Here is a 15,431-nt window from a genome sequence, read left to right as displayed (position 1 = left end):
CTAATTCGGATGCCCTTCAGTTTTTCCCAAACCCTTAGAGCTCCTGGACTCAGGAGCATGAATTAAGTTCTGGGACACCAGCCAAAAGTATCTGAAAGACGCCTTGACCCTACGTTTATTGTAAAGAATCTTCACTGGTGGAAGGAATCTTCCAATAACAATGAAGTTCCTCATGGGGGTGGGGGATTATACTTAAAACCCTATGATAAAGATCAGTGCTTTTCTACCCTTAGTTTGTTTGTTTGGGTTTTTGTTTGTTTGTTTTTTCCTTAACATCTTTATTGGAGTATAATTGCTTTACAATGTTGTGTTAGTTTCTGCTGTATAACAAAGTGAATCAGCTATACGTATACATATATCCCCATATCCCCTCCCTCTTGCATCTCCCTCTCACCCTCCCTGTTCCATCTACTCTTATTTTTGGATTAAACGATACTGTTTTTGTTTAATATTATGTTTGTCTTGCTGGTATATGAATTATCATAACATATTAAATAAATTGAGTTTTAGGTTTGTTTATGTTTAATACTACATGAAGAGTTTTTGGCAGGTTATCTGGGATGGTCAAGATTGGACATTTGGGCTTCCCTGGTGGCGCAGTGGTTGAGAGTCCGCCTGCCGATGCGGGGGACACGGGTTCGTGCCCCGGTCTGGGAAGATCCCACGTGCCGTGGAGCGGCTGGGCCCGTGAGCCATGGCCGCTGAGCCTGCGCATCCGGAGCCTGTGCTCCACAACGGGAGAGGCCACAGTAGTGAGAAGCCTGTGTACTGCACACACAAAAAAAAGATTGGACATTTACTGCAGATCACTTGATGAAGAGGTTAGGGAGAAGGCTTTGCGATTAGGGCAAATTTTTTTCCTTTTCTTCAAAACAGATTATGAATTGGGAGAGTACTGCTGAGGATAGACTGAGGGTTATATGTTAAAATGTTAATTGGGGGTGTTGAGGATTTCAAGTGTCTTAAAGACAATAGGACTTACCATTGACTTTAAAAACAAAAAACCTTTATTGCTGTATGATTGACATGCCAAAAAAAATTTTTCTAAACCAACTACTGACTTGCAAGTTACAAATGTTGTGAGCCTCTGAAAAGGGAACTGAGTAAAGGCATTGGAATAGAGCCTGTAAGGGAGAAGGCCCTTCAGCTGGGCCTAATGCAGTGCTTTGGGCAAAACTGGTGAAAAACTCAAGACATTGAAAAAGAAGCACGGTAAAGAGAGACTGAGTGGGCAAGTAAATTCCTAGGGAGATACCAGAGACACAACTGCCATGAGATGCCCATGAACCCTGCCAGAGGTAATTTCCTTTAATCAGCTCCAGGCTAACAGAGAAAACCAGGATTCTTCTCAACTTTCCACTTAGCCTCAAATCTATGGAGAGAATACCTATCTCAGTGAAAGTAGTATCTTCTGAGAAAAAGAGAGAAGAAGCCAAGACCATACATCCTGCATGGGGCTTTGGTGGAGAAATGCTTCCCCACTTTTGCTGATTGGTGGTGAAACTGAATTCACACTCATCAGCAGTGAATTGGGAAACCTAATTGGAGGAGTTTTTAGACTTCTTAATACATTTTCCTGTCCTGAGTGAAGTGATTCCATTTTATCATGTAGAAAGTTGGGAATTGGTAAGAAATAAAAAGAGAGCAGCTTAGCAAGATTCTATAGGAAAGGCAGGGTTACCAGGAAAGGCTTCATAGCTGGAGATGAGGCAAGAGAAAATGAGCAAGGTAAGGAAGGTGAAAAATCCTTCCCAGGGTGGCTATGCAGGGAAGAGAAGAGACATTGGATTAAGTATTAGGGAGGGAGGAATAATCCCACAGATGGACATACTACTGATTGAACTCTACCCTTATATGAATAATGTTTTGACCTGAACAGAGGAGTGGATGTAGGTTCCTAGGCCAGAAAAGAAGAACTAATTAGCCCAAGAATGGGACTAAAGAGTCAAGTGGAATAGCCTGGAAATGGAGCAGGGGAGTACTGTAAGGCTAATACCTCCATAATGAGGTGATGAGCGTTGGTCACCCCCCTTGTGGAGTTCCCTTCTCTGAACCAAGGAAGGAGACCCAATCTGCTGTTAACTTCAGTCTTTTGCACAGTGCTTGAACCCCAAAATTTTTGCTGAAGGTTATAGGTAGTTCTTCTCTTTGAAAGAGGAAATCTGAGCATTATGCTGAAAAGAATATTGTCAGAGACACAAAAGGTGAGGGTGTGGTCTTTGACTGTCATTTCCTTTGGGGATGGTCATCCCAGCAGTAAAATGCCTGGAAGCCTTATTTTGGGAGGTTTCATAGCTTGTATAGTTATACATGGTGTGTGTGTGTGTGTGTGTGTGTGTGTATGTTTTAATTAGAAGAAATACTTTTTTCCCTAAGTATATTGAGAGTTTTAGGTAAGCTCTTTTTTTAATGTATTCTTTTTTGTAAATTAATTTATTTAATTTATTTATTTTTGGCTGTGTTGGGTGTTCGTTGCTATGTGCGGGCTTTCTCTAGTTGCGGTTAGCGGGGACTACCCTTCGTTGCCGTGTGCGGGCTTCTCATTGCAGTGGCTTCTCTTGTTGTGGAGCATGCGCCCTAGGCACGTGGGCTCAGTAGTTGTGGCTCGCGGGCTCTAGAGTGCAGGCTCAGTAGTTGTGGTGCACGTGCTTAGTTGCTCCGCGGCATGTGGGATCTTCCCAGACCAGGGCCCAAACCCGTGTCCCCTTCATTGGCAGACGGATTCTTAACCCCTGTGCCACCTGGGAAGCCCTAGATAAGCTCTTGAGATAACTGTGTATAGACGTGACAGATACAGAACTCACTGCTGTGGAGTCTCTGTTTTACTGTCTGGGATCTGCTTCTGTGGGGAGTTGCGGGATGCATTCTGTAAGCCTCACACTGTATCGATCAAGGTGATGAGGTGCTGTCATGTTACATCCATGCTAGTCCCAGAGAACCTGTCTGGTAGGTGCTCTCCGTAGCCACTTTTAAGTTGTGTGATGAAAACAGTGATTCTTGAAGTCAGGAACATGACATCTTGCCTTTGATTTAGGAGTTTGAAGAACAGTATTTTTCTATAGTGGAAGCCCAGTTTAAAATTCTCATTTGTGGGCTTCCCTGGTGGCGCAGTGGCTGAGAGTCCGCCTGCCGATGCAGGGGACACGGGTTCGTGCCCCCGTCCAAGAAGATCCCACATGCCACAGAGCGGCTGGGCCCCTGAGCCATGGCCGCTGAGCCTGCGCGTCCGGAGCCTGTGCTCCGCAACGGGAGAGGCCACAGCGGTGAGAGGCCCGTGTACCGCCAAAAAAAAAAAAAAAAAAAAATTCTCATCTGTCTTTGTAGCATTGTCATGTATCCAGCAGATGTCAGTGTTACAGTCCGTGTTCAGCTTTTTGGCTTTACTGAGCATTGTTTGCAGGAAGGCTCAATTTGGGGACAATGCTTTATCAATGGTCTGATGACAGTTCCTATTAGTTTGCTGCTATGTATAGTACTAAATCAAGTTCCCTGCCTGAGTATTTTTTGTGGAAGTACTTTTCTCTATCTATAAGCATAATACGCAGAAATTTCCTGGCTATATATTTCATTTCTCACCTAAAGGCAAATATTTAAATAAATAATTGTACTTTATTTATTTATTTATTTTACCATTAATGATACTTATGTATTCCACTTTCAGTATAAAAGAGGACTTAGAGCAGCTCAACTGTTTTTACCCACATCACTTCTGTTTTTACCAAATGTGTGGAGTCTTCTTCCCCACACCAACCAATTCTCCTACAATTCAATTCAATTCTGACACTGTCTAACCTGGAGTTAGCTTCTGATTGCACAAGTTAGGGGCTTTGTCCCACAAGACTGCCCCCACTTCAGGTACCAGTTGCAATTCCCATGTTCTCATATTTCTGATGGACTGGCTATAAATTGGGAGTTCCCAAGACCTCCCCCTCCTCAGGTTCAATAATTTGATAGAAGGATTCACAGAACTCAGGAAAGCGGTTTACTTACTATTACTGGTTTATTATAAAGGATACAACTCAGGAACAGATAAATGGAAGAGATGCATAGGGCAAGGTATTGGGAGAAGGGACACCACCTCCTTTTACCACCTTCCTGTGTTTGCCAACCCGGAAGTGCTCCAAGCCTCATCAATTAGGGATTTTAGTGGAGGCTCCATTACATACGCATGACTGATCAAGCCATTGCCTACTGAGGATTAACTCCATCTCCAGCCAGTATCCCCTCCTTGAGGTGCAGGGTTCCACTAAAAGTTCCAACCCTTGAATCACTTTGTTGGTGCCTCTGGCAACAAGCCCTTGCCCCACCTATCCTCCAAGAGTCACCTCATTAGCACACACTCAAGTGTGGTTGAAAGGGGCTTATCGTGAATAACAAAGAACGCCCTTCTCACCCCTATCACTCAGAAAATTCCTGGAGTTTTAGAAACTCTTGTGCCAGAAATGGGTATGAAGACCAAATATATATTGGACTGGCCAGAAAGTTCATAAAAACCCGAATGAACTTTTTGGCCAACCCAATATTATTATATTAAAACACCACAGGTAATTTCTAGTGAGTCTTTCAAAAGATTTTCTGACCTCATTCATGACTATATACTCCATAATTCAACTTCGAATGTTCTAGTGAAACATCAGTGAATGCCCTGCCAACTATTTCATAAAAGCTATGTTCAGAAGAGGTTAAGGAAACATATCCACTCTTGTTTTGAAGAAAGAAGCATACCTGAATTTGGGAGCTGGTATTAGTTAGGGTGAAAGGCTAAAAGTGGCTGAAAGGACAAAGAAGATCAGTTCTCTCTAAGGTAAGCATTCCAAGGCAAGAGTTTCAGGTTGTACAACATCTCTGTTCCATCAGGTCATTGGTCTCAGGCACTCTAATCAGTGGTACGGTTGAGGCTGGGTTGCTGGGAGCTCTCCATCCAGCAATAACGGACAAAATGCTTGGAGGAGGCAGGCTCCATTCTGTAAGGCAGGTCTGGAAATGGCCCACGTTGTTCTGCTTGCTCCTTTCTTAAGAATTTAGTCACATGGCCTAACTGCAAGGGAGGCTTGGAAAATTTTTTGTGTGCCCAGGAGAAGGGGGAGGATGGACGTTGGTGGACAACTAGCAGTTTGCACCACAGCACTAGTGATCTCATTGACTGGCAGTGACCAAACATGGTTCTTGATGTCCTTTCCAGGAGGTGCACTCAGTGTACAGAATTTTGGCTGGGATTCTGAACATTGGAAACATTGAGTTTGCAGCTATTTCCTCTCAACATCAAACTGATAAAAGTGAGGTGCCCAATGCAGAAGCCTTGGAAAATGGTAATTATTTGACGCCTGTGCACTGTGTGGCTAAAGTACACGTTTCTTTTACTTTCGGAGTTTTTCAAGACTCTGAAGTATGGTGTTTTGTTGCTGGTCGTTCAACTGGCTCTGGGCGTTTTCACTAACCAGTATTTCCCAGAGGCTGTCTTGTAGAACATCAGTGTTCTTTTCATAAGTGGCAAATAGATGTTCTTCAGAAAAGAATTCCATGCCAGGTAACTCTGGGCAGTGATGCTCACCAGTGGCTGCTTTTGAAAATTATCTACAAATTTTTGAAAAATATAGGAGAGGTTGGACCTCACTCTAAATTCACTGAATCGGCATCTGCAGGGGACAAAGTTGGCACCTATTTATTTTTAAAGTTCCACAGATAATAATGGTGGCACAAGGAATAAGAATCCTGAGTTAGAAAAAAACTGACTTAAATAAACACCTTTTGTGTTAAACTGTAGCACTTTTTATGGTCTTTAATATACTAACGTGCTTTGTGATTCTGTAAGAGCAGCCTATACTCTCCAGCAACTGCTCCAACTTATTTGGCCAAAGACCACCTCCTTCCGCATTTTCTTCATCTAACATGTGTGAAGAGTTTTCAGAACAGTTTGGGAGGTATTGCATCAGTCTGGGTGCTTCTTGGGGTTAAGGACCCGGCTTGTTTATCCTTGGCCCTGAAGTGCTGAGGATGAGCCTGGCATGTAGCTGGTGTTGAGTAAATACTGGCTAGATGAATGGATGGATGGGTGGATGGATAGATGGATGTCTGCATTCTCCGGCATCATCCTTACCCTCTCTTCTAGCTGCCTCGGTTCTCTGTATCAGCCCTGAAGAGCTCCAGGAGGCCCTCACCTCACACTGCGTGGTCACCCGGGGTGAGACCATCATCCGCGCCAACACCGTCGACAGGGCCTTGGATGTCCGAGATGCCATGTCCAAAGCCCTGTATGGGAGGCTTTTCAGCTGGATCGTAAATCGCATCAATACACTCCTGCAGCCAGACAAAAACTTATGGCAAGTTCCCCCGGAGAGCAGAGGCCTTGGGGAGAGTTGTCATTCAGTGTCTCTTAGAGATTGCAAGAGGAAGCATTTGGTTCTCTCTTGGGTTTTCTTTAGTGAAGATCTCAGGCCATCTCCTTTAAAAGACGCTGTGTTTATACCCGAGAGGCTCATGATTGACGGAGCCATTACAGTGCAGTGTTCAAGAGAACAGTCTTGGCTGGGAGCTGGGAAAACTGGGTTTGCATCCAAGCTTCACAGCTTCATCAGTGCATGTTCTAGGTTGTAGCTTCCTCATCTGTAAAATGAGTATAATATCCTCATCATAGTGTTGCTTTTAGAATCAACTAAGACATTTCATGAAAAGTGTTTAAAGCACAGTATCTCACAGTATTATTACTGCTACAGCTTTTTCTTTGCTAAGCATTAGTGGTTTCAGATTGTGGAAGAATTGACAACATCAAACTCTAGAGTCTTCTTCCAACTAAGCTTTGTGTGTGAGAAAGTAGAAGAATAAATGAGCAGCCGCTCCAGCCCCTTCAAACAGAGTGGTTCCTCTTTAATCTCTTTATAAATGGAGCTTCTGAGGAAGGTTTGAAAGGATTCTACTGCTTTTAAACAAGAAGTTGGAAGTACTGTTGAAAAACTCAAGGAGCCGATGGTTTAACACACAGACAGTTTCTCTCCCGAAGGTGGCAGGATGCCGATTTCCCTGAGTGGCTACATGTGTTGACAAAATGCAGGCACGTATATTCTCACTGTCCTGAGATGGCTGTTTCCTCCCCTAAAAGATTTTATTCTTCTCTCTCATGCAGTACTTCAGACGATGGTATGAACGTGGGGATCTTGGATATTTTTGGATTCGAGAACTTTCAGAGAAATTCATTTGAGCAGCTCTGCATAAACATCGCCAATGAGCAAATCCAATACTATTTCAATCAGCACGTTTTTGCTCTTGAGCAGGTAACAGTGAACTCTGAAGGCACTAGAGCTGGTGGGAAAGGTACCTCAGGCTGCTCAGAGTTTGAAGCAGAAACCCTGTTAGGTTAACAAGCCAAAGACTCCAAAGAAAAACCACTGGTCACTCAGCTCAGTGCTTTGTGACCACCTAGAGGGGTGGGAGGGAGGCGCAAGAGGGAGATGATACGGGGATATACCTGTGCATATAGCTGATTCACTTTGCTATACAGCAGAAACTAACACAACATTGTAAAGCAATTATACTCCAATAAAGGTGTTAAAAAAAAAAACCCACTGGTGAGGCAGTCCTGTCAAAATAACTCGAGTCTAAATTTAGTCTGGGACAAAAAAGGTATCGATTTCTGTGGAAAGGTACATTTCCTCCCTTGAGTGAAGCTGGTGACAAGCCAATTATTTAAATGTTGTTTCCAAACTGATTCATGTGCATTGCTCAGAATGCTACATTCTCTTCTGCTTTATTTAACTAAAAATATCTATGATTGTGCCCAAAATGACTCAGGATGATCTTGAACTCAGGACACAGGTTCTTGTTGTTCTTAACTCCCAAACTGGCCAGCCCCATCCCCTCTCTTGCAGACCAGACCCCACAAGAAGTGGTTGGGTATCTTCAGGGAGGAATAAGAGATGTTCGTGGTTTTCTCAAAATGGAAATCTTTCCCCTGTTTAATGGTAAATAAAACAGGATGTGAAGCTAGTGGACCCAAAGGCTAGGGGCCCTTCTCCTCCACCACAGCCTGTACCCCAACCCCAAGACTCTCCTGTATGAAGAGGGATTATGTAGTTGCACAAACTAAACGTTCTGACCAAGCTCCTTGTTTTAATACAGGAGCAAGGACACACAAACTACTATGATTAGATAAACACAAAGACATGGACTAAAAATACCAGTATTGGTTTTATCACTGGAACTGGATAAATCCGTATCGCACTCTTCTCCCCACTCAGTTGTACAAAACTAGACCTTATTTCAGTCCAGTTTCCTTCCATTTATCTTCCTGGGATATCTGGAGTTTTTCTAGTTTTTTAGTCTGAGATGATTCCTTTGCAGAATCCTTTGCAGAAGATAGAAATCGGCTTTCTTCCTGGTTTAAACCTTACTTGTCACTAAAATAAAAAATTTTCAGCTTCCCTTCCTTTCTACATCAGTTTCTCAATTCTGAGTCCCCAGGTCAGTGTTTGGGAGACAGAGAGCCATCCCTTCTCTTGCCACCTTCACCTGCCTACTGCAGAAGAGCCCTGTCCTACTCACATAATAAAATACACCCTGTTCAGTGTTACCAGACACAGAAAGTGCAGGAAAACTGGTGGTACCTAGGCCAGTTTTGGGCTGGAGAGCTTCACAATCCGTTTCCTTCCAGATGGAGTATCAGAATGAGGGCATTGACATGACACCCGTGGAGTATGAGGACAACCGCCCCCTCTTGGATATGTTCCTCCAGAAACCTCTGGGACTGCTTGCACTTCTAGATGAGGAAAGTAGGTTTCCCCAGGCAACGGACCAGACCCTGGTTGGTAGGTACCTTTTGTAAAAGGCATATACGTGCAGAAGAGAACTTGGCTACTGGGCTCACGTCATCAAATGAATGTGGTTTAAGGAATCTTTCCTGTGTATTTTGGCTACCCAGTGATTGTGAAAATATAGACCCTGCTTTTAATGAATTGGGCTGTTCAGAACATGTCCTGGTAGAATTTGACGGCAAACCTGTCACCATCTCTCAGACCTTGCTCACTTTCCTATTTCTGAAAATGGAAATACCTTTACCCTATGTCAATATCATTTTTTCCCACCTTCTGCTCCCTTATTTCCCATAACCAGTACTTGATTCCCCTCCTTTTTCATGTCCTTCTCTCGTATCTCCACCTGGACGCCCAGCCATCTCTAGTCCAAGTTTGTACAGAAGGCCCTGCTGGTCTCCTGGGTTCCAGGTTCATAGTCTCCCCCTCTACCCTGGACATCCCAGCTGATTTAGTCTTCCTAAAGCTACCTTTTCATTAGGTTACCATTACCTATGCGGTGACAGTAAAACACCTCCTTCTGGCATTCAAGGCCCTCTGTGCTTTACCCCTATACCTATTGACCTGCTCCTCCTTTGTGAATCTTCAGTGTTGCACATGGTCCTGTCTCTCACTTACATTGTGAGATCCTTGGGCAACAAAGCCCCAACCCTTGCATCCCTTTACTGGTTAGCACAGTTCCTCACACAGAGTAGGTCGTCAGTCACAACAAAAGCAAAACTATTTGCAGAGGGAGGAACACGAAGTGTCAAGCCTTTTTCCCAGATGGAAAATTGATCTGTGGGAGAGATTCACTTCTAGGAGTTGAGACTGTCACCCTCAAGTGACTTTCTTTTATCTATAAAATTGTCAAAAGTTGCCAAGAGGAGTATAAACCAGGGTTATTCGCCTTCCATGGAATATCTTCATAGTTCTAAAGCTAATTAGCTGGTCTCCTGGTGGCATCAGTGTTCATTCTAGGAGTTCTCAGAGCAGAGCATGATATCATAGGGAACAGCCTGACACTAAAGACAACAGGAAACAAGTACATGAGAACTCCGTTGTAAATGTCCATCACACGGGGGAATCTTTCTCCATCACTGAACATACAAGAATATCAGGCTACTCTGAAATTCCTTATTCTGGGTCATCATGGTTCGAGGAGCACACTTTTGTCTCAAGGACCAAATAGGTCACGTTGTAACTTTTAAACATGAAAATCCACACAGATAAATTTGAAGATAATCTCCGATGCAAATACGTCTGGAGGCCCAAAGGAATGGAGCTGTGCTTTGGCATTCAGCACTTTGCTGGAAAGGTGAGACACGTCAGTTATTAAACCTGAACTTGACAAGGGGTAAGTGTCAGCCGTACCCTGTTTGTGGCCCTCACGAAATTGCTTGCAGGTTCCTTTCTCCTTTTAATTCTTCTTGACTACGTAATCATAATTCCCAAACGTTCTCAGTGGCGGTGCTCACGGAAAGTAGCCTCTGGCAAAGAAGCACTTTCTCGCTGGGGTGGCCCACAGAGCTGCCATCTGCTTCTCACCTGGGGTTTGGCCTGGAAGTGACAACTCTCCAGAGAGAAAACATATTATAGCTTTTGCAGCGCTGAGTGGTGAACGTCCACATTCAAAAGTCATTTGGAGATGTGTACGTAATGGAGGAGGGTTAATATCACAGTGGGGCTCAATTCTTAGCACTTCGTAGCCCGAGTGTGTGTCTACAGGGCACCAAAAATGTCTAGATGAAGAGGAAAAAAAAAAAAAACTCACTTCATCATCCAGATGTTAAGCTTTTACAACATTAACTGAAATTTCCATTTTTCACCCATTATGCCTGAGTCTCAATTTCAAGTTCCTGAAGCGAATTAGTGAGTGATTGAGGAAATTCTTTCCCCCGGTAGCCAACAATTCATCGCGCACGTTACTCTCAAAGGAGCGGCGTGAATTATGGCTAATTGGTTCTCGCAGGGTCTGCTGAGGCCCTGGGTCCAGAAAATGGATAGGAGCTCAATAAAAGGTATTTCTGATTATTTTGTTGATTTGAGACTTATTGAAATTATTTTTCACATTCACATCATGGCATGGAAATTAATTTTGCCTGACTGGAGGTTGGTTAAAAGGCAGTCTAATACAAGTGAAGAGGTGGTTTTGCCCTCCACATAATACATCATGGTATCTATTTTGGATCTTTGCTAGAAATTGCAATCCAGTTTTCGCTCTTAAAAACTTAGTTTACCTTAGCATTGAAGCCTGACTGCGTATGACATCTACCCTGATCCCCGCGTCCCCATTCTTCTCTGCTCTTCTGCCTTCCATTCCTGTCCCTTTTCTCACACCTCTCTTCCCATCTCTCTGTCCTTTTTCACCTATTTCCTACCCACCTCTTTTCTTCTCTCTTTCTCCCTCTTGTCCTTTCTTGACTTTAAAGGAAAAATAGGATCCTTTTCCTTCTGGGCTCTGTGTCTTTTCCTGAATTCATTTGTCACTCAACACTTATTTCATTGGAACATCCCTTAAAATTGCACTGACCTGGATCCCCTCTGTCCTGAGAACCGAGAACTGCTCAGAATCCCTGAGCCATCACTCAGGTGCCACAAGAACCTTGGGAAGAGTGAGGGTGCAGTGGTTGTGAGCGTGGAGCCAAACTGCCCAGGTTGGGATACCTGCCCACCGCTGTGACACGTGTGGCACATTATTCAGCCTCTCTCTAAGCCTCTGTTTGCCCACAGTAAAATAGAGACAATAACAGTGTTAACCTCATAGGATGGATGCTTCCCATATTGTGAGTGCCCGATACAATTATTCTGATGTGATATATCTTTGACAGGACTCTTCTTCAAAGAATAATTGAACAAGAGGTTAAGATAAACTGGCCTCTCAAACATTACAATTTCCCCCCCTTATATGGTGGTCTGGGTTTTAAAGCATGGCTGTGTCAAGATGAATTCTATACAGAGGTTGATTAATTACTGACCTCGGACAGTGTTCCTGTGTCGCCAGTGATGGGGTTGGTATTGGCTCACTTGTGCTTTACTATTTGTGTTGCAGGTATTATATGATGCTTCTGGGGTTCTTGAGAAAAACAGAGACACTCTCCCTGCCGATGTGGTTGTCGTACTGAGGACATCGGAAAACCAGCTTCTTCAGCAACTCTTCTCAATCCCTTTGACCAAAACAGGTACTTGGAACCTCCCTGACAGCCCTGGGTCTGATGCTTTTACAAGCTCTGCTGGGGTTTTCCATTTCGTGTCTAAATCCTGCCAGGGCTGCACTACTAACATTTTGAACTTTGAGCAGGTGTAAAGGTCTATTCAGCTAGGTTCAAGAAAAGGAAAGTGATTGTTTCTTTTGCATCTAATTGCACAGCATCAGCCTATATATACTTGTGTACACACACACATACACACACACACACACACACACACTTTCTATAACATCACCTCTTAGACTTCTCATTTTCCCTGCCTGCTTCCTTCATTCTTCCACTTATAACAACGTATTTTGGGAATTCCCTGGCAGTCCCGTGGTTAGGACTCCACACTTCCACTGCAGAGGGCACAGGTTCGATCCCAGGTCAGGGAACTAAGATCCTGCAAGACACACAGTGCGTCCAATAAAAAATAAATAAGTAAAGCAGATGTTATTATCAGTTTATGCAAAACACTCTAGAATGGTCTCAGTTTACCTAGAATTATTGGGAAGATTATTTCTATTTATGTATTATTTCAAGTAATGGGACTGGGGCCAATCAAAGTCATCCAATCATGGGGTCCTCAGAGGTCAGCTGGTCCAACTTCCCACCTAGTCATCGACCCCAGCCCACTGCTCTCCTAACCAACTTGGAACAGGTTTGTCACTGGCCTATATACACAGCCTTTGTCTACTTACAGTCAGCCTCTGTGTAGTTGCTCGGTCAGTCCTCATGCAGGAGCAGGAAGCTAGAGCCAACAAATGGAGCATCCTGGTCTTTGCTGTTTCACCAAGTAGATTCTAATTGGGTCAAGCTCCTTTGATTTATCTGGGATTCTTCTGCCTTTGGCTGGGCAGCAGACTCAATCTTCCCATAGCTCTCCTCTCAAGGGCTTTATGTTTTTGAGGCTATGCCTGGAAACAGCTGCAGATATGCTTTTAAGAAAGGAGGCAGAGAAACCTCTTTATCATTGTTCATAATTTCTTTTTCTTTCCACATCCCTCGTGAAATTATTGGCAGTGTGTCTGGCATGGGGCCTCTGCAAGCTAAAAGAGTGTGGTTGCCAGGCCTGAATTTTACCAGCATGCAGAGGAATAAAAAGCTTGCTTAAGAAAAAAGTCATAATCTACAACGTTTTTTTCATCTTTACTTTGAAACCATGTTCTTAACCTTTTTCAAACATGCTCCTTTAAATGAAAATAGTAGAGTGCCCATCAGAAGGCTCCCCTCCAGCTTCTTCTCCAGACCTCCATTGGGCACAGCCAGGATTTGATTCATTATCAACTTCTGGGAGAGTGGGCAGCTGTGGGCACAGCTGTGGCTCCCTCACCAGACACTCAGGTGTATCAACTCACTGGGTAACTTGTGCAGAAGCAAAGACACGGCCACTTTTGATAGATGTCCTCTTTGAAATAAAATATATCCAAGGGACTTGTTAGCCAGCATTTATACCCTCCCATAAATATGAGTAATGACTTGTCAAATCTGTTCACAACTTCAGAATTTCTAATTTTTCAACCTTTGGCAAAATAAAAACAAGTTCACAGTCTAGGCCACTGGGTGGCGCTGTGCAAGAAGTCAGGCTCTGCAGCCAGCCTGCTGTTGCCCTTGATCACCTAAAAGCCAGGGAGGAAGAACAAAGAGGTAGCCTCCTCTTCTTATTTTTGCTTTTCTCTGAAAAAACTTTCCTCCTGTCTTATAACTCTTTCTGCGTCTTGCTTTAAAACTGCACCCCACATGACCTGGAGGAAACAAAAGTGAAAACTAAGACTAGAACAAACATGTTTTCTGGACAAGCTTCCTTGTGTTCCTGAGTTGTATATTATGCATAATAATTTCTTTTGAGATCCTTAACTTTCTCTTCTCCACTATACTTTTGAGTATAATTAAGAAGCCACGAATACACGTCAAAACTAGTAAGCATGATTCTGTTTTCTTTTTCTGAAATTATTCATGGAAAAATGCCTTCAATCAACAAACATTTATAGAAGAGCTGCTAATAATAAGGCACTGTATAGGCAGTAAAGGGGCATATAGAGATAAAGATAATGTGGCTTTGCCCTAAAAGCAACTGGAACTTTCTTTTTTTAAAGAAAATACTTAATTTTATTTTATTTATTTTTTTATACAGCAGGTTCTTATTAGTCATCAGTTTTATACACATCACTGTATACATGTCAATCCCAATCGCCCAGTTCATCCCACCACCACCACCACCCCCCGCGGCTTTCTCCCCTTGGTGTCCGTACGTTTGTTCTCTACATCTGTGTCTCAACTTCTGCCCTGCAAACCGGTTCATCTGTACCATTTTTCTAGGTTCCACATACATGTGTTAATATACGATACTTGTTTTTCTCTTTCTGACTTACTTCACTCTGTATGACAGTCTCTAGATCCATCCACCTCTCAACAAATGACCCAATTTAGTTCGTTTTTATGGCTGAGTAATATTCCATTCTATATATGTACCACATCTTCTTTATCCATTCATCTGTCAATGGGCATTTAGGTTGCTTCCATGACCTGGCTATTGTAAATAGTGCTGCAATGACCATTGGGGTGCATGTGTCTTTTTGAATTATGGTTTTCTCTGGGTATATGCCCAGTAGTGGGATTGCTGGATCATATGGTAATTCTATTTTTAGTTTTTAAGGAACCTCCATACTGTTCTCCAGAGTGGCTGTATCAATTTACATTCCCACCCAACAGTGCAAGAGGGTTCCCTTTTCTCCACACCCTCTCAGCATTTGTTGTTTGTAGATTTTCTGATGATGCCCATTCTAACTGATGTGAGGTGATACCTCGTTGTAGTTTTGATTTGCATTTCTCTAATAATTCGTGATGTTGAGCAGCTTTTCCTGTGCTTCTTGGCCATCTGTATGTCTTCTATGGAGAAATGTCTATTTAGGTCTTCTGCCCATTTTTGGATTGGGTTGTTTGTTTTTTTAATATTGAGCTGCATGAGCTGTTTATATATTTTGGAGATTAATCCTTTGTCCACTGATTTGTTTGCAAATATTTTCTCCCATTTTGAGGGTTGTCTTTTCGTCTTGTTTATGGTTTCCTTTGCTGTGCAAAAGCTTTAAGTTTCATTAGGTCCCATTTGTTTATTTTTGTTTTTATTTCCATTACTCTAGGAGGTGGATCAAAAAAGATCTTGCTGTGATTTATGTCAAAGAGTGTCCTTCCTATGTTTTCCTCTAAGAGTTTTATAGTGTCTGGCCTTACATTTAGGTCTCGAATCCATTTTGAGTTTATTTTTGTGTATGGTGTTAGGGAGTGTTCTAATTTAACTCTTTTACATGTAGCTGTCCAGTTTTCCCAGCACCACTTATTGAAGAGACTGTCTTTTCTCCATTGTATATCCTTGCCTCCTTTGTCATAGATTAGTTGACCATAGGTCTGTGGGTTTATCTCTGGGCTTTCTATCTTGTTCCATTGATGTATGTTTCTGTTT

General features: G+C 42.9%; 1 protein-coding gene across 1 annotated transcript in view; it reads left to right on the top strand.

The window, feature by feature from the left end:
* Positions 1-15,431, top strand: part of MYO3B (myosin IIIB) — a gene marked incomplete at both ends in the record, with an annotated part of 389,659 nt that overhangs the window by 188,194 nt on the left and 186,034 nt on the right. Inside the window, 6 exons of the mRNA XM_081243223.1 lie at positions 5,183-5,309; positions 6,110-6,320; positions 7,121-7,268; positions 8,645-8,798; positions 10,010-10,098; positions 11,833-11,962. Of these exons, the coding sequence (XP_081099349.1) occupies positions 5,183-5,309; positions 6,110-6,320; positions 7,121-7,268; positions 8,645-8,798; positions 10,010-10,098; positions 11,833-11,962 (859 nt within the window). The remainder of the gene's footprint in view (positions 1-5,182; positions 5,310-6,109; positions 6,321-7,120; positions 7,269-8,644; positions 8,799-10,009; positions 10,099-11,832; positions 11,963-15,431) is intronic.

This window comes from Mesoplodon bidens (assembly GCF_964165515.1).
Source record: "Mesoplodon bidens genome assembly, chromosome: 8".
Lineage (NCBI taxonomy): Eukaryota > Metazoa > Chordata > Mammalia > Artiodactyla > Ziphiidae > Mesoplodon > Mesoplodon bidens.
The sequence above is the reverse complement of the archived record's forward strand: the minus strand, read 5'-3'. Positions and strand labels throughout refer to the sequence as shown.